Below are 26,909 nucleotides of genomic sequence, written 5' to 3'. Positions count from 1 at the left end.
TACTCATTTAAACAACTAACTAGAGACAAAGTGGATGCTCATTGATTTTTAGACTGTCTAAACAAATTATACATGAATGTAACATATTATCGTTTCATAAGGAGCAAAGAATTTTGATGATCTGAGAAAAACCTGGGAAGACTAATGTAGAACCTAATGCAGGGTAAAGTAGGCAGAACCATCACACAATGCTTCTAACACTACCAATGAAAAATTAAACTGTTCAATATTATATTTACCTACATTTTATAATTACTAAGAAGTACCCAAAGAAAAAAAGTGCATAAATGTGTTTTTCTCCCTTCTTTACAGAGATGGGGAACTGAATATACCTAAACTTTTTAGATGCAGTTGTTTTGTTGGTTTTGTTGAATTTCTTTTTAAAAATTCTTTATTGCTCATGCTTACCTGAGGAGGAAAGGGGAGAGGAGGAAGACATATTTGGTAATGAAAGTGTTAGGAAATGAAATATTAGAAATTTGAATAAGTTTTTTCTAATAGCATGTCAGTTGATTTATGGAGGAAAGGAAAAAAAGCATCTCAATCACAAGATTAGAACTTGTCTAAGGGGCTATTTATATTAACCTCTGTAACTTCTTAAAGGCAGAACAGAAAAAAGTTTCTTTTTGTAAGTGCTTCTTGTTGGGTAGAGCAATTTGTTGTAGCTATATTTAGAGAAATAAAAGAGCTGTTACATTGGGGTTGAGAAGAATGGAATAATATAAAATATAACTTGAAATTTTTTTTGATCATCTTTTGCTATAATTGGACTATAATAACTAAAATACTACTTCAGTTTCTTTGAGGAGCAATTTCACAACACTAATTAGAAGGGATTCATTTATACAAATTTTCATCTTGTCCCTTTAGATCAATACATTATTTTTGGAACTGAAGATGGTATTTACACATTGAATTTAAATGAGCTACATGAGGCAACAATGGAACAGGTAATTAAGAAATTTCAAGTTAGAATTTGATTTTATTAAATGAAAAAAAATCAGGTGATAGTATTTTTTTCAAGTACTAGACTTAATATCCTTGATGTAATTCTTTTTTTTTATTTTACATTTTTATTTATTTACACCTTCCTAAAATAGTCATGTTGGAAAAATAAACATAATCCCCTCTCCCCCCGGAAAAATAAAAATCCTCACAAGAAATAAAGTGAAAGAAAGAGAAAAAAATGTGCTTCAATCTGTGTTCTGATACCATCAGCTCTGTCTCTGGGGTGGATTGCATTCTTAATCAAAAGTCCATCAGAAACCATTGCTTCCATTTTTTCCCACAGTTGCTGTTGCTAATTATATTTGCCTCCATCCATTCCTCCCCACTACCATTTATTATATTTTCTTTCTCCTTTCACTCTGTCCCTCTTCAAATGTATTCTCTGCCAAGTGGTGCAGTGGACAGAGCATTGGATTTAGGGCCAGGAGGAAGTCCCAAGCCCACATCCCACCCCAGAGACTCAGCAACCACACAGCCCCATGGTCCCAGTCAGGCCACTCAATCCCACCACATTGCAAAAAGTTAAAAAAAAATAATGTGTTATATCTGACTACTTGATGTAATTCTTTTTTTTCTACTTTTAGTTTTTTTAATCAGGATTTTTATCATGTAGATTTATTGTCATCTCCTTTTTGAATACAGACAAGATGCTTACCATATACCAAAGATTACAGGCTGCCACTAAAATAAAAAAAACTTTACACATTCACTATACGTCTAGGCTGAAAAACTGTTCCTGCATGAAAAAATACTTAGAAATCATGTCAATAAATGAAAAACACACAAAACATTATTATAAGAAAAAGATTAAAGTCCTCATAATGTCATTGAATCTGAATATTCTCTGTGGTGCTATTTTGACACATATTAATTCCTCTTGTATTTATGTACTCATACTGTGATTTTATCTACAGTATGCATTAAGGCAAACAAACTAATGCATTTCTGAAGAGGTGTTATGGAAATTGTGTTCCAACAGCAAACATTTGGCATTAAAATAGGTTATCACATATTTATAGCTTCTAGTACTATGTATCAAGCATTCTTCTTGGACATGGATAATAAGAAAAAGATGAACATGCTAACAGTGTCAAAAAGGTGTAAAATTCAGTGTCCAAGCAATTCCTGACAATGCTTCTGTAGTCATTGTCTGCAAGCTTTAAAACATTATAGAATTTATGCAAATGCATTAAAGAATTCTAGCTTGGCAAATACACCCAAGCAGGGTATTAAACTATATATACAGAAAGTAAATGATAAATACAGAATTAAAAGAGACCTTATTTTCTTCTTTATAGCCTTGAAAATTAACAAAACTTTTTTTGAGGACAGTTCTACAATATTAAACATTATGTAACCAGAGGTGCTTGGGAAACCTAACTACACAAACTGATTTAAAATACTGCAATGACTTTTTGTAGTGTTTAATACAATTCAGTTTGTAGTCAAGGGCACAAGACAACATTTAACAAAAATAATCACATACTTGATGTAATTCTTAAAAATTGTCTAATTTTATTTTTTATTACAAAATACAGACTTTTATGTTTTAATCCAGATCTGTGATTTCATTGGTGTAAAAAGCTACCAGTTAGGAAATTCTTTCTTAATAATTCAAATCAGAGATTGAACATATAAAAGAGTTGCCTGAAGTCTGACGAGTTAATTGACTTGCCTGAGATCTTGTAGCCAATTTATATAAGAGGCAAGTCTTGGACCCACATCTTTCTGACTCCAAAACTGACTCAACTCATTTTAATGTATTATTATCGAGGACAATTATATAGTGCTTTAAAGTCCATAAACTAATAGAATCTTTTAGAAGGGGCCATTGGTATCATCTAGTCTAACATAGTTAGAAAAAGTCTTATCTATGCTATTCCCAACAAGTGACCTCCATTTGCCCTGTCTTCTATTTCACATGTAGGTAGCTCTGTTAGAAAGTGTTCTTATTTTTTCCCATGTATCATATTTTTTCTCCTTTATGGGGGTTTATTTTATTTTATTACAATAATCTTGTTGTGAGAGTAAACATAAACCCCGTCTCCCCTCAAAAAAGATGAGAAACCTCAATAATAGTGAGTGAGAGAAAAATGTACTAAGTCTGGGTTCAGATTCCAACGACTCTGTCTCTGAGATGAATTGCTTTCTTTATCATAAGTCCACCAAAGAAGTTGCTTCAATATTTTTCCTACAGTTGCTATCACTAGCTGTATTTCCCTCTACTCTATTCTTCCCTAGTCTCATTTATTCTATTCTCTCTCTCCTTTCATTCTGTACCTGTTCAGAAGTGCATTATATCTGAGTACCCTCTCCCACAATCTTCCCTCTCTTCTATCACCTATTCCCCTCTTCCCATATCCCATCCCTTTCCTGTCATTTATCTCTAGGGTAAGATAGATTTCTATATCCTATAAAATGTGTATGTTATTTCCTTTCTGAGCCATTTCTGATGAGAATGAAGGCTCACTCATTCATTCCCTCTTGCCTTCCCCCATTCCACTCCATTGTAAAAGCTTTTTCTTGACTCTTATATGTGAGATATCTTAGCCCCCTTCTTCCTCTCCTTTCTCTTCCTCCAAGTACTTTCCTTTATCACCCATTGACTCCCATCTTTTTACTATATCACACCACTATATTCAGCTCCTTCCTGTGCCTTATCTATATATGCTCCTTCTAACTGCTCTTATGAATAAGAAAGTTCATATGAGTAATCATTATCTTCTTCCCATTCAGGAATACACTCAGTTCAACATCATTAAGTTCCTTCTAGTTAGTCCTTCTCGTCCACCTTCTCTATGGTTCACCTAAGTCTTGTACTTGGAGATCAAACTTTCTGTTCAGCTTTGGTTGTTTCAGTAGGAAAGTTTGAAAGTCCTCTGTTTCATTGATAATCAGTTTTGCTGGGTAGTTGATTCTAGGTTGTAAACCAAGATCTTTTACCTTCCAGAATATCATATTCCAAGCCCTACTGGCCCTTTATGTAGACGCTGCCAGATCCTGTGTAATCCTGACTATAGAACCATAGTAGTTGCTTTGCTTGTTTCTGGCAGCATTTAGTACTTTCTCTTTGACTTGGGAGTTTGGCTATAATATTCCTGCAAGTTTTTCTTTTGGGATTTCTGTCAGGTGGTGATCAGTGAATTCCCTCAATTTCTATTTTATGTAACCTCAGCTTCTAGGATCTCAGGGCAATTTTGCTGTATTATTTCTTGGAAGATGGAGCCTAGTCTCTTTTCCTGGTTGTATCTTTCATGTAACCCAATTTTTAAATTATCTCTCCTGGATTTGTTTTTGAGGTTGGTTATTTTTCCAATGAGATTTCACATTTTCTTTTAATTTTTATTTTTAATAGTTTATTTCTTCCTGATTTCTCACAGTCATCAGCTTCCTTTAGTTCCATTCTGCATTTGAAGAAGTTATTTTCTTCAGAGAGCTTTTTTGTCTCCTTTTCCAGCTGGCCAATTCTGCTTTTTAAACCATTCTTCTCCTCATTTGCCTTTTGTGTTGCTTTTTCCATTTGGCCTGAACTGGTTTTTAATATGTTATTTTCTTCAGTGTTTTTTTGTATTTCTTTCGCCAAATTGCTGGTTTGGTTTTCATAATTTATCTGCATTGCTCTCATTTCTCCTCCCAATTTTTCCTCTACCTCCCTTAATTGCTTTTCAAAGTCTTTTATTGAGCTTATTCATAGCCTGAGCCCATTTTCTATTTCTCTTGGAGGTTTTAGGTACAAAAGTTTTGATGTTGTCATCTTAGTATGTATTTTAGTCTTCCATGGGACAAAGTATTTTTTCTATGGTCAGATTCTTCTTTTTCTTTTGTTTGCTCATTTCCTCAGCCTATTACTGATTTACTACACTTCCAAGAGGTCCGCAGGGACCTTAATTACTCCAAGGTCTTACGAGAGTCTCTGACTGCTCTCTTGCCTGTGCTTTGATGTGTGAATGACCACAGACCCTCCCCTCTGCCCTGGAGCTGTGAGGATGGTCCCTGCTCTGCTATGGTGGTGGCCCAAACTGTGACTTGGATCTGAGTGTAGACAAACAACTGAGTCCTGCCCCAGGGAGAGCAGAGAGACTGCTGCGGTCTCCCCCCAACACCCTTATCATCTGTGGGATGCACTCTGCACTCTGAAGGTGCAGGCTGGCTTTCCTGATTTCGATAGTAGGTTCTTATCCTGAGGCTGGCACATGCTCCGCAATCACTCTGGTGCAGCAAAGTTCTCTCACCATCCCTTCAGTCTGTTCCCAGTGATCCCTGGGCCAGGATTTCTAGAAACCACCTCCTCTGCCACAGACTCAGGCATCCCCAGGGATCTATGCACCCAGCCCTGCTGCACTGTACTGCTACTGCGGCTGTGCTGGCATTGGCTTTTTCCAACCCCTGGTTCCAGTGGAACAGACCTTTCCTGTAGATCTTCTAAGTTGTCTTGGACTGGAGAATTTTATCACTCAGTCTTTCTGTGGGTTCTGCCCCTCTAAATTTTGCCTAGAGTCATAATTTGATGACTTTGGGAGTTTTTTGGAGAGCGAGTTTCCAGGAATTCTTGCCTTCATGCAACCCCATATCATATTAATTCTACCTCTCTTAAACTTTCTTCCTTTGTTTCCAGTTCTGACCTCAAGAGGCAGAAGTCAAGCAAGCCAGATCCTTTTTTTATCTCATAGCTCTTCACATACTTGAAAGTTTTTTCCTCTTCTTTATGCTAAACATTCCTAGTTCCTTCAGTGATCTTTATATGAAAGATTACCTGCGGGGTGGCTAGGTGGCACAGTGGATAAAGCACTAGCCTTGGAGTCTGGAGTACCTGGGTTCAAATCCAGTCTCAGACACTTAATAATTACCTAGCTGTGTGGCCTTGGGCAAGCCACTTAACCCCATTTGCTGTGCAAAAACCTTAGAGAGAGAGAGAGAGAGAGAGAGAGAGAGAGAGAGAGAGAGAGATTACCTGCTCCCTCACCTTCTTGCCTACGTTTTCCTGGAAACATTTTTTTGCATGCACATTTAGGCCTGTCATTTCATCATCTGATCTAGGTTGTTCATGTACTTACTCAGATGTGGCAACTAGAATTGAACATTCATTCTCTTCTAAATGTAGTCTAGGTTTGAATTCTGTTAAATGTTCTCCCCCCTCATTTTAAACCAGTTCATCACAAGTTGGTCTATACAACCATGCTAGGAATTTTCCTTAATTTTCTTTACATAACCATGGTACTACTGGGCATCCTTCTGGTATTGCTCTCATGTCATTGTAACCAACCAATCTTTTTTCCTATATTTCTTTGTTGATGTTCTTTAGTTATTCTTAGTATTTATTTATTATATTTATATCTTAGAATCTATTCACTCCCACCATGAATCCATTTTGTTACCCTTTGATTGAACCTTGCTTTTCACAAGATAATACTTTTAGAATTGTAAAAGACCATAAATGTCATTTGGTCCCCACCACTATATTTTTTAAATAATTTTGCAATACAGGGGGCGGCTAGGTGGTACATTGGATAAAGCATCGGCCCTGGAGTCAGGAGTACCTGGGTTCAAATCCGATCTCAAACACTTAATAATTACCTAGCTGTGTGGCCTTGGGCAAGCCACTTAACCCCATTTGCCTTGCAAAAACCTAAAAAAAATAATAATAATTTTGCAATATGCTTGGTGGAAAAGAACAAATTCAAGGCAACATTTTGCACTAATACTTTAGAATCATGTGATTTATTTTTATGATCAACACATAATAAGCACAATACATGCTTAGTTAAAAATGTGGTCTACTATACCTCTTGTGAAAGCTTGCCTATTCCCTTCAGATAGCATATTGAGAATACCTTCTATGTGAGTGAGGGTAGATTCTGTATAGATGAGAGAGTAAGTATATATTTCTGGGGTTATTGATTTTCTCTTAGTTGCCTTTGATAATAATAATAAAGATTTTTTCTTAATCATATTTTAAAAGATAGAGAAAGAATTAAAGGGAACGAAAGAATTAAAAATGCCTTAGTATTTTAATACTATATTGATTTAATAATTTTTTTTCCTGTAGTTATTTCCACGGAAGTGTACCTGGCTATATGTTATTAATAACACATTAATGTCATTATCAGGTATGTATACTGTAGCTTAATGTATCAAAAAGCAAGCATGGTAAATAACTAATTTTATCTATCTTGCTTAAAGCTAAATGCCATTTTAGATATATAACTTAGTAAAATAGTTTTGTCATATACAGATTTCCTCTGTCAAATTAAAATGATAGTATTCTAGAGCTCCCATCCTTTTTTCTTCTTTGAATGATTTCAATCCATTCCTTATATACCATCCAGAAATCAGTGTTACCTTTTTCTGTTTTCCTCACTACCATTTCTAACATCTCTAAATTAAACATATCTAATGAGTTGATTGCTTTATGACCCCTAGGGTTTATAGTGCCTCTAGCTTTCCAGTGGTATGGTATATATTCTTTTTCATCAACCTCATTAATTTCTATTTAAACTTAGACAGTCTACATTAGTGAAAACTCTGAATTACAATGATTTTTTTTCAATAAATGTTATGATACATTATGCATTTATATAAAATAATATAAATTGAGACATTATGTATTGCCTGGAAGGGATTTTTCAGGGACCTGTATTATAGAAATAAATTATTGAATTAGTATTTGAATTTTTTGTATAGTTTTTAAAGTGTAGGGACATACTTGAATTAAAAATTTTCTTTGAAATACAGCCTTTTCCCCTGCACATATACTTGTGTTCTTCATTTGTTTGCGAAACCTACCCTTTCTTCATAGAGAAAAAATTAAGCTTCACCTAAAGTGTGGGTTTTTCAACACTGAATTTTTCCTTCTGAATTAATACATAAAATTGCCTCCTTCAACTGCACTTCTTTGCCATTATCTGTAGCGATAATATTGGCTCATCATATTTCTGTAATGCAAGTATTGTTATATTCATTTGGAAGTTGAAAAAACCAAGACTTAAGAGAGATAAGAATACTTTTTAAAGGTTCCACAACTAGTTAATGGGAGACTTTGGATTGATCTGTTGCCCTTTATTTTAAACTACATTGTCTCAACCCTACAATGAAATAAGATAGAAAAGCATTGCATTAATACCTTATGTTGCTGAAAAAGCCTCAGAAAAATAGGTAATATAGAAAAAATTGCTCCTGGCTTTAATGTTAGTTATTTCCATAATGATGTTCAAAGAAACTGCTATAAGAGAATCAAGTTAGCAAATTACTAGTTTTCTGGCAGAGTTTTTGCCAAGTATGTGTTAGAGATGGGTTGGAAATATCTGAGAGAGAGAGAGAGAGAGAGAGAGAGAGAGAGAGAGAGAGAGAGTGTGTGTGTGTGTGTGTGTTTAAATCTATATATTCTAAATGATGCTAAATCCTTTTATAATATTTTCAGCCATGGGGGAAATACTTAAAAGAATTGTTGTATAAAATTCACACTGTGCTGGTCAACTTGAGGATTTCAAGGAACATAGAGAAAGCTTTATATTAAACTTATTTATCTGCATGATTTGTTGAATTACTATATGAACACTACAAACATACTCATATAGAATATGTTCTAGAAAACTTCTACATTGCTTCACTGCCAAACGCTGAGTATTTTACCTTTGTCAGGAAGGTGAAGTTGTTCATGTAACTATTCAGTGTGTCTACAGCCCACCAGATGACTCAGAATGACTCACGGGACTCATAGCCATCACAGTTATTCACTGAGATAGACAAAGGAAGCTGAAGTTAGACAAGACCAAATTTGTAGAATTTCTTTGGAGTCAGGGCTTGCACTTGTGGATATTCATCATTTATTCTTCCTGTCTCTTTCTGAGTCTCTGAGTCTGAAGCCTATATCAAATCTTCAATCTGTAGTGTCATTTTTATTTAAGAACACTGCTGCTTCATTCGTTTTTCATCTTTGTATCTTAGTTACCTAGCACAGTGTCTTCAACATAATAGTGCTTAATAAATATGTATTTATTAGTTACTTTTAATAACCATTTAATTGCTTAACAGGGATAGAAATTGCAAGGTATCAAATGAAATAAGATCTCTGTAGCTATGGAATTTATAATCTAGTAGGGATTAGAGCAGGGAGATAGCACATAATATACTTACCTGCATATTTATGCAAGGTTATAGAAGAAGAAAAGAGAATATCCTGTTGGGATCTGAAAGGTTTCTTAATTAAGATGACATTTGAGCTAAGTCCTTAACAAGAATAGGAAAGTACTGATATGTACAAGAAATAGGAAATTGGCCAATTTGTTTGGAGTGTGTTTCCTGTGGAGAAGAATAGAGATGAGTCCAGAAAGGTTTGTAAAATACCTGGTTTCTGGGTCTTGAGAGCTAGATTAAAGATCTTAATTTTGGTAATTTGGGGAATGACAGGGTCAAATTTATATATACAAGTTAATTGAAAATTAAGCTGTCAGAGGTATAAAGGATATGTTGGGAAGAAGGAAAATCTAGAGGTGGCAAAACCAATTAGAGGATTATAAAGTATTAGAACCCATTCTAAAACCCATTGTAGGACTAGAGAGGAAGGAATGGATTCTGGAGATATTTCCTTATCTATGATGGTTGAACTAGATAACTTAAGAAACTTGTCCAGCTCATAAGTCAAGAATCCTAAGAAATAAATAGGACATTGACATATTTATACAAATGAAGATAAGATCAATTTTTGAGAGACAGAAGAATCAAAGATAATATTGAGATTTTGATTATGGGTGACTTTGCTGAATGATGGTGCGTGCCATTGATAGTAAGAAAAAAGTCCATTTGGAAGGAAAATTAAGATCTGTTTTGGAAATTTTGTGATTGAGGTACAAGACTGATTTGTTGATTGAAAAGCATAAGAAGCAGTTATGAATGTAGGCATAGAAGTTAGGTTTCATGTGTCAGTTTGGGAGCTATAATGTAGCAATTGGTCATGGGATCAGATGAAATTTCCACGAAGGAAAGAATAGCAAAAAGAGCTTAGAGAACCAAACTTTGGGAATCATTTAGGGAGTTATACAGAATAATTGAAACCAATAATGGAGCAATCAGAAGGTACAGTGAAGCACTTGTGCTTTGAGAAGAGTCAACAGGAGAGTGTTAAATGCTGCTGAGGCATAGGTCAAGAAAGATAAAGAATAAGAAGAGCCTACAAAATCCTGAGAGTTGAAATATACCTCATAAGTCATTTAGAATTCCCTCTACAAGAATGCTTAAAAAGTAGCTATCTGGGGCGGCTAGGTGGCACAGTGGATAAAGCACCGGCCCTGGAGTCAGGAGCACCTGGGTTCAAATCCGGTCTCAGACACTTAACAATTACCTAGCTGTGTGGCCTTGGGCAAGCCACTTAACCCCATTGCCTAGCAAAAACCTTTTTAAAAAAAAGTAGCTATCTAAGGGCAACCAGGTGGTGCAAGTGGATAGAGCACCGGTTCTGAAGTCAGGAGGACCTGAATTCAAATGTGACCTGAGATACTTAATAATTACCTAGCTGTGTGACCTTGGGCAAGTCATTTAACCCTGTTGCCTTGCCCCCCCTAAAAAAGATGTAGCTATCTAGACTTTACTATCCCCAGTGATGAGGAACCCACCACCTCAATCTTTCCATGATTTTGATTTTGTATTTCAGTCCTCTATATTTTGACAGTTATTCATTCTATATAACTTGAAGATTTAGCTCAAACTCTAATATCAAACAGAATAGCAAGAATGAAAATGCTTCTCCTGTTTTCACATGATTTTGATTTCTACTTTATCTCTAGATTTTGAAAACTATAATCATTTCAATTTGCTTGGAGATTGAATAATTTAATATGACTATCTTTTAGATGTTGTGCTTAAGTTTTTGCAATACTGGGCTATAATTCTATCTGTGATAATGATTGAGTTCCACTATTACTAAGTTCTCCATTGAAGCTAATTTTAGTGAGAAGCTAATTTAGATGAGAATTTATTTTTTGTCTCTGAAAGAGAGTGATGTTATAATTCTAGCCTCAGGTCATGCCTTACAGTGATATTTCTTAAAGGTTTTACCTTTTACTACATTGATTCATCATAGGTTATCATTTTCATCATCTCATCTCATCTTTTTTGATGAGATTCAGATAGAAACAGTCCTTGGAACAAGTTGATACTTCTTTTAAATTTAATATTGTATTGAATATTACACAAATGGGTAAAATAACTGCTTTTTTGTAATTAACCAGATCTGTTAAAATGTAATCCTACCTTCTGTAGGATCACTCAAGGTCTCCTCCATACAACTCCCAAAAGTAGATTATGCAATGTGGATGCTGTTTACCTCATGCTGTGCCATATTATTTTAATACCTTTTTCCAGGTCTCTACTGTAAAACCTTTTCAGTCCATTTAGCTAAAAGAAATTTAAGTATTTGTTATGGCAAAATATATCTTAAATGTTCTAGGTATTTATGAATCAGTATTATAATCAGATGATGCCGATAATGGTTACTCAAAATATATCTGATGGCATCAAAACTATAGTGGTACTGCCAGTATGTGACTTATAATGTTGATCTCCTACTTTGTTGTTTTCAACCTATTTTCATTTAGGTTTGATCTAGTAAGTTAATTTAAATATTACATAATCTCATAATTATCATATTGCACAGTGAACATGGAAAATAGGTTATATTCGTATTTCCATATTATGTCAGGATTAGTGCCATGTGTTTGTCACAGTGAAAAGAGTTATTTTTGACTTATGTTGTAATTGTATTACAATGTTCTTTTATTAATCTGTTTTTGTTATATCCCCAGTTGGTATAAATGATTGTAGCTTTTGTGTGTGCTTCTTTGAATAATTTTCTTTAAAGTCAGTATTTAAAAGGAAAAATCCATTTTAGTAATATACTACCAAAAATGATTAATTTCTTATTGTAAAACATAATTTTGGCTATTGTTTGAAATTCTCATAATAGTTTTAACTTTTTTAAAATTTCTATTTTTTGGTTTGGCTTTTTGAACATTTCTGGACTCTTCATTTTTAGAAGGTAAATATTTACAGTTTTATTTGAAAATTGTATTAATCTACTATGAATGTTCATAACAAAAATAACATGTTTCTCTTTTGTAGGAAAAACATTTCAACTCTATTCCCATAATCTAATAGCCTTGTTTGAACAAGCCAAAAAACCAGGATTAGCTGCCCATATTCAAACTCACAGGTTCCCAGACCGAATATTGCCAAGGTACAAAATATGGACTTTGTTACTTTGAGAAATAATCATATTTTTAAAGAACTCATTAGTAAACTAGGGAGAAATGATCAAAGGTATTCCATTTAAAAAGTGCTTAAACATGTTTGAAAGCCTACCACCACACAATAAAGATTTATGTAAATATAATTACACCTAAAAAAAACAACAAAGAGGCGGCTAGGTGGCATAGTGGATAAAGCAACAGCCTTGGAGTCAGGAATATACCTGGGTTCAAATCCGGTCTCAGACACTTCATAATTACCTAGCTGTGTGGCCTTGGGCAAGCCACTTGACCCCATTTGCCTTGCAAAAACCTTATATATATATATATATATATATATATATATATATATATATATATATATATATATAAAATTACAACCATAATTAAGGAAGAAAGTATTTACTCTGACTGTTAAATCTTCACTATTATACTTAAAAGGATGATTGACTTATGTATTTAGTACAATACCACTTGAATTTCAGAGTATATTACCAAACTGATATAAAACTAAATTGAATTTAAAACTAAGCTAAACAGTTTACAAAATTTATTTCAATGTTTTAAAAGTTTAGAGTCATAAAGGAAATAACAAGAAAAAATATTATTGATGGGAACATAACAGGGGTGTATCAGATCTTAAATCATATTACCAAGCAGTAATCTTCAAAATTATTTGATCCTGAGGTCGAGAATAAGACTCTCTTAAAAGAATTGCAAGCTATGAAATTTGAAAATATACGCCAAATCACTACTAGAAAAATTAAAATGAAAGCAAATGAGGTTTCACCTTTCAAATGGAAACTTGGCAAAGATGGATCAAATCATGATGAATCAATCATTTTTGGAAGAATATAGAAAGATGGAAATGTGTATTGGTTTAGTCATTTTGGTTATCAATTTGGGATACTTAAGAAAAATTACTTTGACTAAGCATTTACTCTTTTGGATATGTACTTCAGAGAAGTCAAAGATAAAAACAAAGTGGAGAATATAAAATATTCATAACAGTATTCTCTGAGATTGCAGAACAAAAGAAATGCCTATTAGGGGCAGCTTAGTTGGCACCTGAAGTCAGAAGATTCCTCTTCCTGAGTTCAAATCTGACCTCAGATATTTAGTTACTTTGTGACCCTGGGCATCTCACTTAACTTTGTTTGACTCAGTTTGTTATCTGCAAAATGAGTTGGAGAAGGAATTGGCAAACCACTCCTGTGTCTTTACCAAGAAAACCCCAAATGGGCTTCTGAAATAACTGAACCACAGAAACAATAATCTTCGAGGGTATAGTTGAAGAACAACTACAGCCCTAAGATATTTGAATGGATTGGAATATTGTTTTACAGAGAGACAAAAGATAACTAAGGCAGAATGCTGAAATCATTGTCAGATTGGGTCATTATATCAGATGTTTTATATTTGTTTAATTACAAAGGAGGATTCAACTTAGTGTGAGGGTAGAAAGCTAGTTCCAAAACTACCTTATGTGAAGATAAAAGACATGAATAAAATATTTTAAAACTCAAATCAATAAAAAAGTATATTCTCCAATACATAGAAGAATCTATTTTGTGATGATAGTAAAAATTCTCCATTTTAATTTTGAGAAGTAGGGTATGATACAATCTTTTATCACAACAAAGTATTTTAAGATCTTTTTATAATTTCAGGAAATTTGCCTTAACAACAAAGATTCCTGATACAAAAGGCTGTCACAAATGTTGCATAGGTAAGTAAGAATAATATTTTTAATTGGAAGATAAGGGCTTTTAAAAATTATTTTAGGAGTCTTCCTAATAATGTTAAATAGTTTTTAAGTTTTTGTGTTTTGGGGGAATATTTTGTTATACTGGGAATCATTGTTTTATTACTATTTGATGGGTATAATTTTAAAGGCATTTTATTTTATCTAAGACTTTCTCTTTTTATTGTGGTTTTTGTATTGTTTAATTATACCGTCCTTCATACCATTTGAATCAGTTGCCTTGAAGGTTAGTCAAAATATTCCTTTTTCTCCATCTCCAATTCCAGACTCTCTTGTCCTTTGAGCTTTAAATCCTATTACTCTTTTAGCTCCTGTTTATTTGTATCTCTTGGTCTTGAGGACATTCTCCATATCTTCTTAATGAGTTCAGTTGCCTAGCTCACAGACTCCTTCCACCCCCTTTCTTTCAATTATTTTATAGCACTTCAATTATATGTTGTTAACCAAAATACTCTAGCTTGTTTCTTGATGATCTTCTCCACTTTGACCTTGCAGTCATTTACAAATAGTGAGGTTTCTTTAGCTGAACAAAATCCATCTCTTTCTATACCTTATGTTTTTGGGGTTTCTTTTTGGCTAGGCAGTGGGATTAAGTGACTTGCCCAAGGTCACACAGCTAGGTAATTATTAAGTGTCCAAGGCCTGATTTGAACTCAGGTTCTCCTGACTCCAGGGCCAGGACTCTATCCACCTATGCCACCTCGCTGCCTCATCTGCCTATACTTTATTCCTCCAAAACCTATTTCTCATTTTCTTTAGACTTTTAATCTCTTTATCCCTTAGTATTTTCCTAGTTCATCATCCCTGTTATGGCTATCTGGTCTTTCCTTCCAAATCTCAATGCTTTGATGAAGTGGTTTAATTCTACACTGGCCATATTTGCTTATATTTGTAAAGCACCTTGAACAGTAACTGGCACAGAGTAGATGCTTAATAAAAGCTTATTCCCTTCTTCTCTTGTCCCTTGTTATTCATATTGACAAACCTCAGTCCTGTATTACTTCCCCTACTATATCTCCTCCTGCTTATATACCACTAACTCATCGTGTCTAGCCCATTGTAGCTGCACTCTTTGTAGTAATGTTGGAATGCTTGGTAGTTTAACTTGAGAAAGGACCTCAGGGTCTGGCATCTTCTTCTGCCAGATCTTCAGAATCTTCCTAAGACAATTTAAATGGAAGTGATTCAGTTTCCTGACATTGCACTGGTATACTGTCCAGGTTTTCACAGGCAGATAACGATGAGGTCAACACAACAACTCTGTCGACCTTCAGTTTGGTAGTCAGTTAATACCTCTTTTCTCCCACACTTTCATTTGGAGCCTCCCAAATACTGAGGTAGTTCTGGCAATATGGATGTCAACCTCATTGTCACTTTGTACCTCCTTGGAAAGGATACTGCCAAGGTGAGTGAACTCATCCACAGTATTCAAAACTTCTCGATTTGCTGTAATTGATGGTTCCACATATTTGATGGTATGGTGCTGGCTGATGGAGCACCTATGTTAATTTTTAGACCAAAATTAGCAAAAGCAGCAGAGAATCGATCCTTACTTTGTTGCATCTCAAGCTTCAGAGGCTGCATTGATGCACATTCATCTGCTTTGGTCTTGGCTTGTAGCCTTTTCTAGTTGAAGAATTTGCCATCAGCGAGGTAACTGACCTTGAGGCGTGTTCATCCTCTCTGAAGGCATTTGATAACTTGGCTGAAAACATCATGCTAAAATGTGTGGGAGCATGGACACATCCTTGTTTTATTCTATTGGTGACTTTGAAATCTCAAGAGCATCATCCTTCAAGAACCTGGGCATGTACACTGTCATAAAACTGATGTACAATCTGATGAACTTCTTCAGGCTACCAAATTTGATGTATTTTTCCATACTCTTTCACAACTGATGGTATCAACAGCCTTGGTCAGATCTAAAAATAGTATATACAGACCTCTGGTCCTCTACCCTTTCTGAAGCCACATTGGCTCTCAGGAAGGTGACCATCTTCCAGGTAAAGGATCAGCATATTGAGAAGGACTCTGGCAAGAATCTTCCCAAGGACAATCTGTTCCCTTTACCTTTATAGAGATGGACAATAAAGGCATCCTTGAAATCTTGGGGGACAACCTTTTTATGCCTTATAACCTGGAAAATTTCAGTTAGTTTTTGGATGAGCAATGGACTTCCCACTTTGTAGATCTCAGCTGAAATAGAATCAGCTCCAGTTGCTTTGAAAGGAGCCCAGTGGCATTCAAAACCTCTTCTTCAGTTGGAACTTCAGCTAGGGACTGATTAACTTCAACCTGAGGTAAGCAGTTAATGGCTTCTGCATTGTTTGATGATAGACTGGTAAAAACACTGTGGAAGTGTTTGACCCATCTCTTTAGGATTAATGTCCCTATTGTTAATCAAGGTGGATCCATTAGCACTGAGTACTTGAGATGCACCATATGTCTTTAGCCCAAAAATAGCCTTTAGGGCATCATAAAAGCACCTTGGATTGTTATTGTCTGCATAAAGCTGAATTTCATCTGCCTTCTTACTGAGCTGAGAGTCCTGCATCTCCCTAAGCCTCACTTGGACTTTACTTTTGATGGAATTAAATGCTGCCTTCTTAAAAATGGATGAACTATCCTGGCTGCCCTGTGGAGTTCTCGTTTTTTTCATTTAGCAGCTTCTGTATTTCCCCGTCATTTTCATCAAACCAGTCTGTGTTAATGAGTGTTCTGGCCCAGATGAACAAATACAGTGCTGAACTCTTGTGTTGTTTGATCTTTGTTTTGGCTCAGTTTTCCTTCCAAGTTAACAACAAACTGTTCTTGCCCAGAGAGACACTCTGATATCTTAACATTAATTCTTCTAGTATTTATTTTGCCTTGTAGCCACCACTTTGGATGAATATGAATATTTAGATTAGAGAAGATGAATCTGTGATCAGTTCAGCACTCTGTACCACAATCCTGTCCATCTCTTCTCCTTAAAATCACATAGTCTAATACATGACCAATGTTTGCTACGAGGGTACATCTAGGAAGTTTTATTGTGTTTAGGTAAATGGAAGACAGCGTTTTGATGAGGTCATGATATATGCAAGTCTTCAGTAGTAGGTGACCATTGTTTCCAATTCCATTCCTCTCAAGGACTCCCTGCCTTAGTCTGGTAATTGGAGCTTACTCTTAACATTAAAGTCACCCAGAATTATAAGCTTGTCCTTTTTGGTACATTGATGATAAGGTTTCCAGGTCTTTATAAAATTTTTCTTTAACTTCATCAGTGTTTGTCATGGTGGGAGCATAGATACTGATGGTAGTGGCGTGACATGCTATGTCACCTAGAAGTGGCAATCCCATTGTCATGAGCCTGTCATTCACTCCTTTGGTAGACATTCAGGAATGTTGACTAGATTAGTTTTGATTACAAAACCTACTCTAGCTTCACTGTGACCACTCCAGAAAAAACATGGATCTAGTTCTGACTTCAGTAAGCTGGCCTTCATTTGCCAACCTTGTTTCACTCAGGGCTGCTATTTGCTGAGTTCTCTCACAACAAGAGCTATTCATCTTTCAGGACTATTGGATCTTGTGTTACCTCTGAATGTGTGAAAGGTCCATGCACCAATAATAAGTGAAGATGTTTTTGTAGATTTTTTTGTGTGTTTCGACTGTGCTGTGGGATTCCCCTCCTTCAAGGTAATCAGGCCAGGGTTGGGTAAGCAGATAATTTTTAGGGCACCTTTTCTAGTTCCTTCTTCATATCAGGAGGTAAGTAGTGTGATTCTTCAAAGGGCTGCTCAGTCACCAGGAGGCTGCTAAATCCCACTGCTGCTTTCAGTGAAGAAATGACCCTATGGCTTGGGCCATCTGTGTACAAGGTTGTGACCACAACTCCCAATGTAATTGCACCTGCTGCTTTGTTACTTGCCTGTCACCACTGGACTTTGAGGAATGGTTATAAGTGATGTTTTTTGTTGCATGCTTATTTAAATGAGATACAATTGCATGAAGTCAACCACCTCAGTCTCTCTTCCAAAGTCATCATGATCCAGCATAGCAAGGCAAAGTCACAACAACTGGTGAAGGCTCTAGATGCAGTGGATGTTGGCATTTTTGATGTCTAACCAAGCTCTAAGCATTCTACAGCATCAGCTTCAGCTGGCTTCATGGCCATTGGAATGAAATGTTCTTATTCACCCATTCTACCAGTGGAAGATTTCACATGCTTGGAGTAGACACTCCCAACTATTCATTGATGAGTTTGAGGTTCCCTCAGTTACACTCAACCTGATTTTCCCCACTTGCTAAAATGGTTTACTGGGGTGTGGCCATTGTGCATGCTTCAACTTCTTAGAACCACAGGTGAGAGTTAGGTGGCTTGGGGCGGCTAGGTGGCATAGTGCATAAAGCACCAGCCCTGGAGTCAGGAGTACCTGGGTTCAAATCCAGTCTCAGACACTTAGTAATTACCTAGCTGTGTGGCCTTGGGCAAGCCGCTTAACCCTGTTTGCCTTGCAAAAAAAAAAGAAGAAAAAGAGGTGGCTCAGCTGGACATCAAAGGTGGAAAGCAGCCCTCACACCATATAGACAGGTTGTTAGAATGAAAACCAAACACTTGTCAAGAAAACTATTTTATAGAGAACTTACACAGGGCAAATGCTCACAAGGGTGTTTTTAGATTTGGTACAGCTAGGCCATTTTTCTTTTCATTTTTTCCCATATTCCCTTGATATTCTTAACCTATTGTTGCTCCAATAAAAGTATTTATTTTTTCTAGTTCTGTAAAATAGTTTTTAAATAGTTTGGTTTGGCACTGAATTAGTAATTTAATTTAGGTAGAAGTGTCATTTTTTATTAACTCACATTAGTAATTGACATTTTCCCAGTTTTTTAGATCTGATTTTATTTGTGTATGTAAAAAGTGTTTATAATTGTGTTCATATAGTTTCTGGGTTTGTCTTAGTAGATCCCCAAGTATTTTGTGTTATCTACATTTACTTCAAATGAAATTTCTCTATCTCTTGCTGTTGGTTTTTTGGGGGTAATATATAAAAATGCTGTTGAGTTATGTGAGTTTATTTTTATATCCTATTTTGCTAAAGTTATTGATTGTTTTGAGTATTTTTCAATTTATTTTCTAGGGTTCTCTAAATAGGCTTTGCAAAAAATGAGTTTGGTTTCTTCATTGCTTTAAGTCCTTCAATTCTTTTACTTCTCTTACTCCTAATGTTAGTATTTCTAATATAATATTGTATAATAGTGGTAATAATTCACATCCTTTTATCACCTCTGCTTTTAGTGGAATGCTTCTTGCTTATCCCATTACATATTATGCTTGCTGACAGATTTATTTATTATTACAGCTACATGATTTATTTATTACAGCTACATGAAAAGTTAATTTTCATCATTCTTTTTTCTGTAAGGCTTTGAGTTCTACATTTTTCTCCCTCTCCTTTCTCATTCCCTTCTGCTTGACAGCAAATTGTCTGACATAGGTTATACATATATAACTATGGTTAACATATTTCCATAATGTTGTGAAAGAAGAATCAGAACAAAAGTGGGGGGGGGACCATGAGAAAGAAATTAAACAAATTTTAAAAACTGAAAATAGTATGCGTTCTGCATTCTGACTCAGTTCTTTTTCTGGATATGCATGTTATTTTATGTCACAAGTCATTTGTGATTGTCTTAGATCATTGTACTACTAGGAACAGCTCAGTCCATCAAAATCATTCCTCAAACAATGTTTTTGTTAATGTATATGATGTTCTTCTGGTTCTACCCACCTTACTCAGCATCAACTTATGCAAGGCTTTCTAGACGTTTTTGAAGTCTGCCTGCTTGATTTCTTACAGAACAAAAGTACTCCATGCCTCTATTGCTGGGCATCCCTTCAATTTCCAATTCTTAGCCACTTCAAAAAGAGCTGCTGTAAATAATTTTGTGGGTCTTTTTCCCCTTTTTTCATTATCTCTTTGGAACACAGGTTTGCAGTTTTAAAACTATGGGCATAGTTTCAAATTTCTCTCCAGAATGGTTGCATCAATTCACAAGTACATAGTAGTGCACCATTCCTTCAACATTGATCATTTTCCTTTTTTCTGTCATATTGAACAATTTGGAGATGGACCACAGAATTGTTTTATTTTGCATTTCTCTAATCAATAATGATTTAGGGCATTGTTTCATATGACTATAGATTTGATGGTGGTTTTAGATAGATACTTATTACCATTTTAAGGAAAGCTCCATCTATTTCTTATGGTCTCAATGTTTTTAATGGAATGAATGTTGTATGTTGTCCAAAAGCTTTTTAGCATCTATTGAGATTCTTTGTTTAGGCTCTTCCTGGTTTAGTTATCAACATAATGTTGATATTAGAAAAGGAATTTGGCAGAACTCATTCTTGGCCTGTTTTTTTGAGTAGTTTTTTGGGTTTTTGTTTTATATTATTATTACAATAATCTTGTTGTGAGAGTAAATACAACCTCCCCCCCCCCCCCAAGAAAGATGAGAAATCCCAAGAATAGTGAGAGAATAAAAAAGTGTACTTAAGTTTATGTTCAGATTCCAATGGCTGTCTCTGGGATGAGTTGCCTTCTTTATCATAAGTCCACCAGAGAAATTGCTTCAATATTCTCCCACAGTTGCTATCACTAGCTGTATTTCCCTCCACTCTATTCCTGCCCACTCTCAGCTATTCCATTCTCTCTCTCCTTGCATCCTGTCCCTTCTCAGAAGTGTTATATCTGAATACCCTCTCCCACGATCTTCCCTCTCTTCTATTACCTATACCCCCATCCCTTCCTCCCATTCTCCCTTATCCCATCCCTTTCCTTATTTTTCTCCAGGGTTAGGTAGATTTCTAAGCCCTATTGAGTGTGTACTTTCCTTTATTACCCATTGACTCTTATCTTTTTATTATATCATAACCACTATATTCAGCTCCTTCCTGTGCCTTGTCTATATATGCTCCTTCTAACTGCTCTTATGAATGAGAAAGTTCATATGAGTTATCAATATCTTCTTCCCATGCAGGAATATGAACAGTTCAACATCATTAAGTTCCTTCTAGTTAGTCCTTCTTGTCCACTCCCCCTGTGGTTCACCAGAATGCTGTACTTGGAGATCAGATTTTGTGTTCAGCTCTGGTTGTTTTAATAGTAAAGTTTCATTGAATGTCCATCTTTTCCTCTGAAAGGATATTCAGTTTTCCTGGGTAGTTGATTCTCAGTTGTAAACCAAAATCTTTTGCCTTCCAGAATATCATATTGCAAGCCCTACTATCCCTTAGTGTGGACGCTGCCAGATCCTGTGTAATCCTGACTGTAGAGCCATGGTAGTTGAATTGCTTGTTCCTGACAGATTTTAGTATTTTCTCTTTGACTTGGGAGTTTGGCTGTAAAGGAAGTTTTTTTTTGGGGGGGGGGATTTCTTTCGGGAGGTGATCAGTGAATTCCCTCAGTTTCTGTTTTACCCTCTTCTAGGATCTCAGGGCAGTTTTGCTGTATTATTTCTTGAAAAATGAAGTCTAGGCTCTTCTCCTGGTGATGGCTTTCAGATAGTCCAATAATTTTTAAGTTATTTCTTCTGGATCTGTTTTCAAGGTTGGTTGTTTTTCCAATGAGATATTTCTAATTTTTTGGTATGGTTTTTGGGGTTTTTATTGGTATAGTTTTATTTCTTCCTGATTTCTCAGGCAGATATCAGTTTCCTTTAGTTCCATTCTGCAATTGATGGAGTTATTTTCTTCAGAGAGCTTTTTTATCTCCTTTTCCAACTGGCCAATTCTACTTTTTTAAAGACATTCTTCTCCTTATTTGCCTTTTGTGTTGCTTTTTCCATTTGGCCTAAAACGGTTTTTAATATGTATTTTTTTTTTACATTTCTTTCAAGCTGTTGACTTGGTTTTCATGATTTATCTGCATCGCTCTCATTTCGCTTCCCAGTTTTTTGAGTTCGTTCATAGCCTGAACCCCCATTTTCTATTTCTCTTGGAGGTTTTGGGTTCAAAAGCTTCAATTTTGTCATCTTCTGAATCTTCCATGGGACCAAAATGGTCAGATTCTTCTTTTTCTGTTGTTTGCTCATTTCCTCAGCCTATGACTGATTTGCTGCACTTCCAAGGCTTTGGGGGGTTTGGGGGACAACCCACAGGGACCTTAATTCCTCCAAGGTCTTGAGAGGCCCTGACTCCTCTCTTGCCTATGTTCAGGCCCTTCCCTATGCCCTGGAACTGTGAGGACGATCCCTGTTCCTCTATGGTGGTGTTATGGAACCCAAATTGCAACCTAGATCTGAGTGTGAACAGACAGTAGAATCCTGCCCCAGGGAGAGCAAAGAGACCTCTGCAGGCTCCCCCAACCCCTTACTGTTTTTGGACTGAGAGCTCTGGACATTCTGGGTGGCTTTCTGACTCCTGCTACAGGTTCTAACTGCAGGACTACTCTGAGGCCAGGGCTCTGCTCTGCACTCACTCTGGTGCAGCAGAGTTCTCTCACCACCCCTACAAGCTGTTTCCACTGGTCCCTGGGCCAAGAGGTCTGAAAACTACCCCCTCTGCCACGGACCAAGCCACCTGGCCTGGCTGTGCTGCGCTGTGGCTTTTTCCAACCCCCGGTCCCACTGGAACAGACCTTTGCTGCAGAACTTTTAAATTGTCTTGGACTGGAGGTAGCTAGAGCACCAGCCCTGGAGTCAGGAGTACTTGAGTTCAAATCCGGCTTCAGACATTTAATAATTACCTAGCTGTATGGCCACTTAACCCCATTCATTGCCTTGCCAAAAAAAAAAAATTCTTAGACTGGGAAATATTATCACTCAGTCTTTCTGTGGGTTCTGCCCTTCTAAATTTTGATTAGAGTCATAATTTGACAGCTTTTGGACTTGGGGGGGGGAACAAGTTTCCAGGAATTCCTGCCTTCATGCTGTAATTGTGGCTCTGCTCCCCTCAAGTAGTTTATTTAGAATTGGAATTAATGTTCTTTCAATGTTTGGTAGAATTCACTTGTAAATCCATCTGACCCTGGCAGTTTTTTCTTCTGGAGTTCATTGATGGCTTATTCAATTTCTTTTATCTGGATGTGGGTTACTTAAAATTTTCTCTTCTGTTAATCTCAGCAATTTATATTTTTGTTAGTATTCTTCCATTTCACTTAGATTGTCAAATTTATTGCCATACAGTTGGGCAAAATAGCTTCAAATTATTTCTTTAATTTTCTCTTCATCGATGGTGAGTTTATCCTTTTCATTTTTGATACTGGTAATTTGGTTTTCTTCTTTTTTTAATTCAATTAACCAAAGCCAATTTTATTGTTTGTTTCTTATAAAATTTATTCTTAGTTTTATTTCATAGTTCTGTAGTTTCTTACATTGATTTTTACTGGGGCGTCACTAAATGTGCTCTGAAAATTCATTGATTTTTAGAATTTCTGATTTGGTGTTTAATTGGGGATTTTTAATTTGGTTTTTTTTTTAGTTGCTTGCCTAATTGAGCTCTTTCTATATTTTATTCATGTAATATTTAAAGAAATTAAATTTCCCCTAATAACTGTTTTTGCTATGCCCTGTGAGTTTTTTTTTTTAAGAAAGATGTTATTTATTTTGAGTTTTACAATTTTCCCCCAATCTTGCCTCCCACCCCCCCACAGAAGGCAGTCTGTTAGTTTTTACATTGTTTCCATGCTATACATTGATCTTAGTTGAATGTGATGAGAGAGAAATCATACCCTTAAGGAAGAAAAATAAAGTATGAATTACATAATAAGATAATGGGTTTTTCCTAAATTAAAGGTAATAGTCTTTGGTCTTTGTTCAAACTCCACAGCTCTTTATCTAGATACAGATGGTGTTCTCCATTGCAGATAGCCCAAAATTGTCCCTGATCGTTGTGCTGATGGAATGAACAAGTCCATTAAGGTTGATCTTCACCCCCATGTTGCTGTTAGGGTGTACAGTGTTTTTCTGGTTCTGCTCATCTCGCTCAGCATCAGTTCATGCAAATCCCTCCAGGCTTCCCTGAATTCCCCTCCCTCCTGTTTTCTAATAGAACAATAGTGCTCCATGACACACATATACCACAGTTTGCTAAGCCATTCCCCAATTGAAGGACATTTACTGGATTTCCAATTCTTTGCCACCACAAACAGGGCTGCTATAAATATTTTTGTACAAGTGATGTTTTTACCCTTTTTTCATCATCTCTTCAGGATATAGATGGTGGACAGCTTTAATTAAAAAAAAACAAAGTGATCTTTTAAAAACTATTTAAAATGTAGTTTTGAAAAACGACAATGTATAATATTGCACCAAGAATTAAACTTAATGATTATTTTGTTTCTGACCTCAGTCAACTCTCTTAAGATTGAGTTGAAGCTAGCTTTGTAATCTTAGTTGGTATGGATTTGGCATCAGTGCAATACCAAGTCATTGATATATTGTCATATCAACTTGGTAGAAATGTTCTGTTCTGTTTCTTAAATCAATCTTTAGTGAGAGTTGCCATTGCTATCTTTCTCCTGTTCAGTGGTAAGGACATTATATTGTTTGGGATGGTCTTTTTAAAGATTCTTTTACTTTTCTAAATAAATATCTAAATAAGTTGAATATGCATGTGCTTAATTTTTTTTAATTTTTTTTTTTTTTTGCAAGGCAAATGGGGTTGATTGGCTTGCCCAAGGCCACACAGCTAGGTAATTATTTAAGTGTCTGAGGCCAGATTTGAACCTAGGTACTCCTGACTCCAGGGCCGGTGCTTTGTCCACTGCGCCACCTAGCCACCCCGAGCATGTGCTTAATTTTTAAAAAGAATATAATCCATGTCTATTGCTTGCATCCTTATTTCCTCTTCTCTAACCATAAAAATATTCTAAAGATGGAATTATCTTTTCTAAACCTCCAGTAATCTCAGTTATATCAAATAATAACCTTACTTGTGTATCTAATGTATATTTAACTAATATTTTTAATTGAATTTCTATAAGGTCAGATTTCATAATGTTCTTTTCATTCAGCAAACATTCATTGATATTCTTTTTTTCAGTAATAACTATTACTACTTTCTTTCCCTCAAATTTTCCTTTTAGCATTCTTAAGATAGCTAGGCTGTGTGGTGGATAGAGTGCTGGATCTGGGGTCAGAAAAATCTGAGTTCAAATTTGATCTTAGCCACTTCTTACCTCTGTGTTCCTGGACACTTATTTGTTGCCTTACTTTCCTCCACTATAAAATGAGGATAATAATAGTAACTGCCTCACAGAGCTGTTGGGGGGTTAAATGTAATGATATTTCCCGTCTTTAGCATCTTTAACATAATGCCTGGCATGTAATAGGAATTAAATAAGTATTCTCTTCCTCTTCCCCTCTTGCTAAATAACTTTCTTTTACAGCAAATAGAATCACACGAAACAAAATCCACACATTAACCATGTCTGAAAATGGTATCTCATTCTTTATGACGAGTCTCTTACTCTCTGCCAAAGAGTTAGGAAGCATGATTGATCACATCATCTGGTCTTTCAGAGTTGTTTTCCTTTACAATGGTGTAGTCATTGTAGAAATTGGTATCTGAAGTCTTTTCATTTTACTGTGCATCAGTTCTTACAAATTTTCCTAGTTTTCTCTGAATTAATCATCTTCAACATTTATTATGGTTATAATAATAATTCCATTACTTTCATAAATTGTAATTTGTTGAGACATTCCCACAATTAATTGGGTGCCGGCTTACATTTCTTTGCTGCAGTATTTGTGCCACTATCAACATTTTGCATATGGGGCCTTTTCCCCTCTTTCTTTGATCTCTTTTGGGATATATGTGTAGGGCTGTCTTTGAGTCAAAGACGATGTAGAGTTTAGTGTCTTTGGGGGAGCAGTTTTAGATATTTTCCAAAATTTTGGGCAAGTCTTGATTTACTAAGATTTCTTGGAGAACTTGACATTTGATGTAACTTTAATGATTAGATAATTGTAGAGGGAAAGAGAATTCCACAACTAATGATTCTGACTAAGGATTCATTTCTAAAATATACAGAGAACTGAGTCATATTTTTAAAACAAAAAGCCATTCCCCAATTGACAAAATGGTCAAAGGATATGCAAAGGCAGTTTACAGATGAGGAGATCAAAGCAATCCATAGCCATATGAAAAATTGCTCTAAATCATTAATTATTAGAGAAATGAAAATTAAAGCTTCTCTGGGGTAACCACCTCACACCTCTCAGACTGGCCAATATGACCAGGAAGGATAATGATCATTGTTGGAAGGGATGTGGGAAATGTGGGACACTATTGCACTGTTGGTGGAGCTGTGAACTCATCCAACCCTTCTGCAGAGTTATTTGGAACTATGCCCAAAGGGCAAGAAAAATGTGCATACTCTTTGACCCAGCAATACCACTACTGGGTCTGTACCTTGAAGAGATGAAGAAAAAGGGTAAAAACATTACTTGTACAAAAATATTTATAGCAGCCCTGTTTGTGGTGGCAAAGAATTGGAAATCCAGTAAATGTCCTTCAACTGGGGAATGGCTTAGCAAACTGTGGTATATGTATGTCATGGAACACTATTCTTCTATTAGAAACCAGGAGGGATGGGATTTCAGGGAAACCTGGAGGGATTTGCATGAACTGATGCTGAGTGAGATGAGCAGAACCAGAAAAACACTGTACACCCTAACAGCAACATGGGGGTGATGTTCAACCTTGATGGACTTGCTCATTCCATCAGTGCAACAATCGGGGACAATTTTGGGCTTTCTGCAAAGGAGAGTACCATCTGTATCCAGATAAGGAGCTGTGGAGTTTGAACAAAATGCAACGACTATTCCCTTTAATTTAGGGGAAAAAAAACATATCTTAATATCTGATCTTGTTATCTCTTAGACTTTTTGTCTCTTCCTTAAGGATA

General features: G+C 35.8%; 1 protein-coding gene across 1 annotated transcript in view; it reads left to right on the top strand.

Moving 5' to 3' along the window:
• MAP4K5 (mitogen-activated protein kinase kinase kinase kinase 5) overlaps positions 1-26,909 on the top strand; it is a 142,550-nt gene that overhangs the window by 101,691 nt on the left and 13,950 nt on the right. Inside the window, exons 22-25 of the mRNA XM_074213443.1 lie at positions 871-950; positions 7,055-7,115; positions 12,121-12,235; positions 13,916-13,974. Coding sequence (XP_074069544.1) covers positions 871-950; positions 7,055-7,115; positions 12,121-12,235; positions 13,916-13,974 — 315 coding nt within the window. The remainder of the gene's footprint in view (positions 1-870; positions 951-7,054; positions 7,116-12,120; positions 12,236-13,915; positions 13,975-26,909) is intronic.

Source organism: Macrotis lagotis, chromosome 1 (genome assembly GCF_037893015.1).
Source record: "Macrotis lagotis isolate mMagLag1 chromosome 1, bilby.v1.9.chrom.fasta, whole genome shotgun sequence".
In the NCBI taxonomy this organism is placed as follows: domain Eukaryota; kingdom Metazoa; phylum Chordata; class Mammalia; order Peramelemorphia; family Peramelidae; genus Macrotis; species Macrotis lagotis.
The sequence above is the reverse complement of the archived record's forward strand: the minus strand, read 5'-3'. Positions and strand labels throughout refer to the sequence as shown.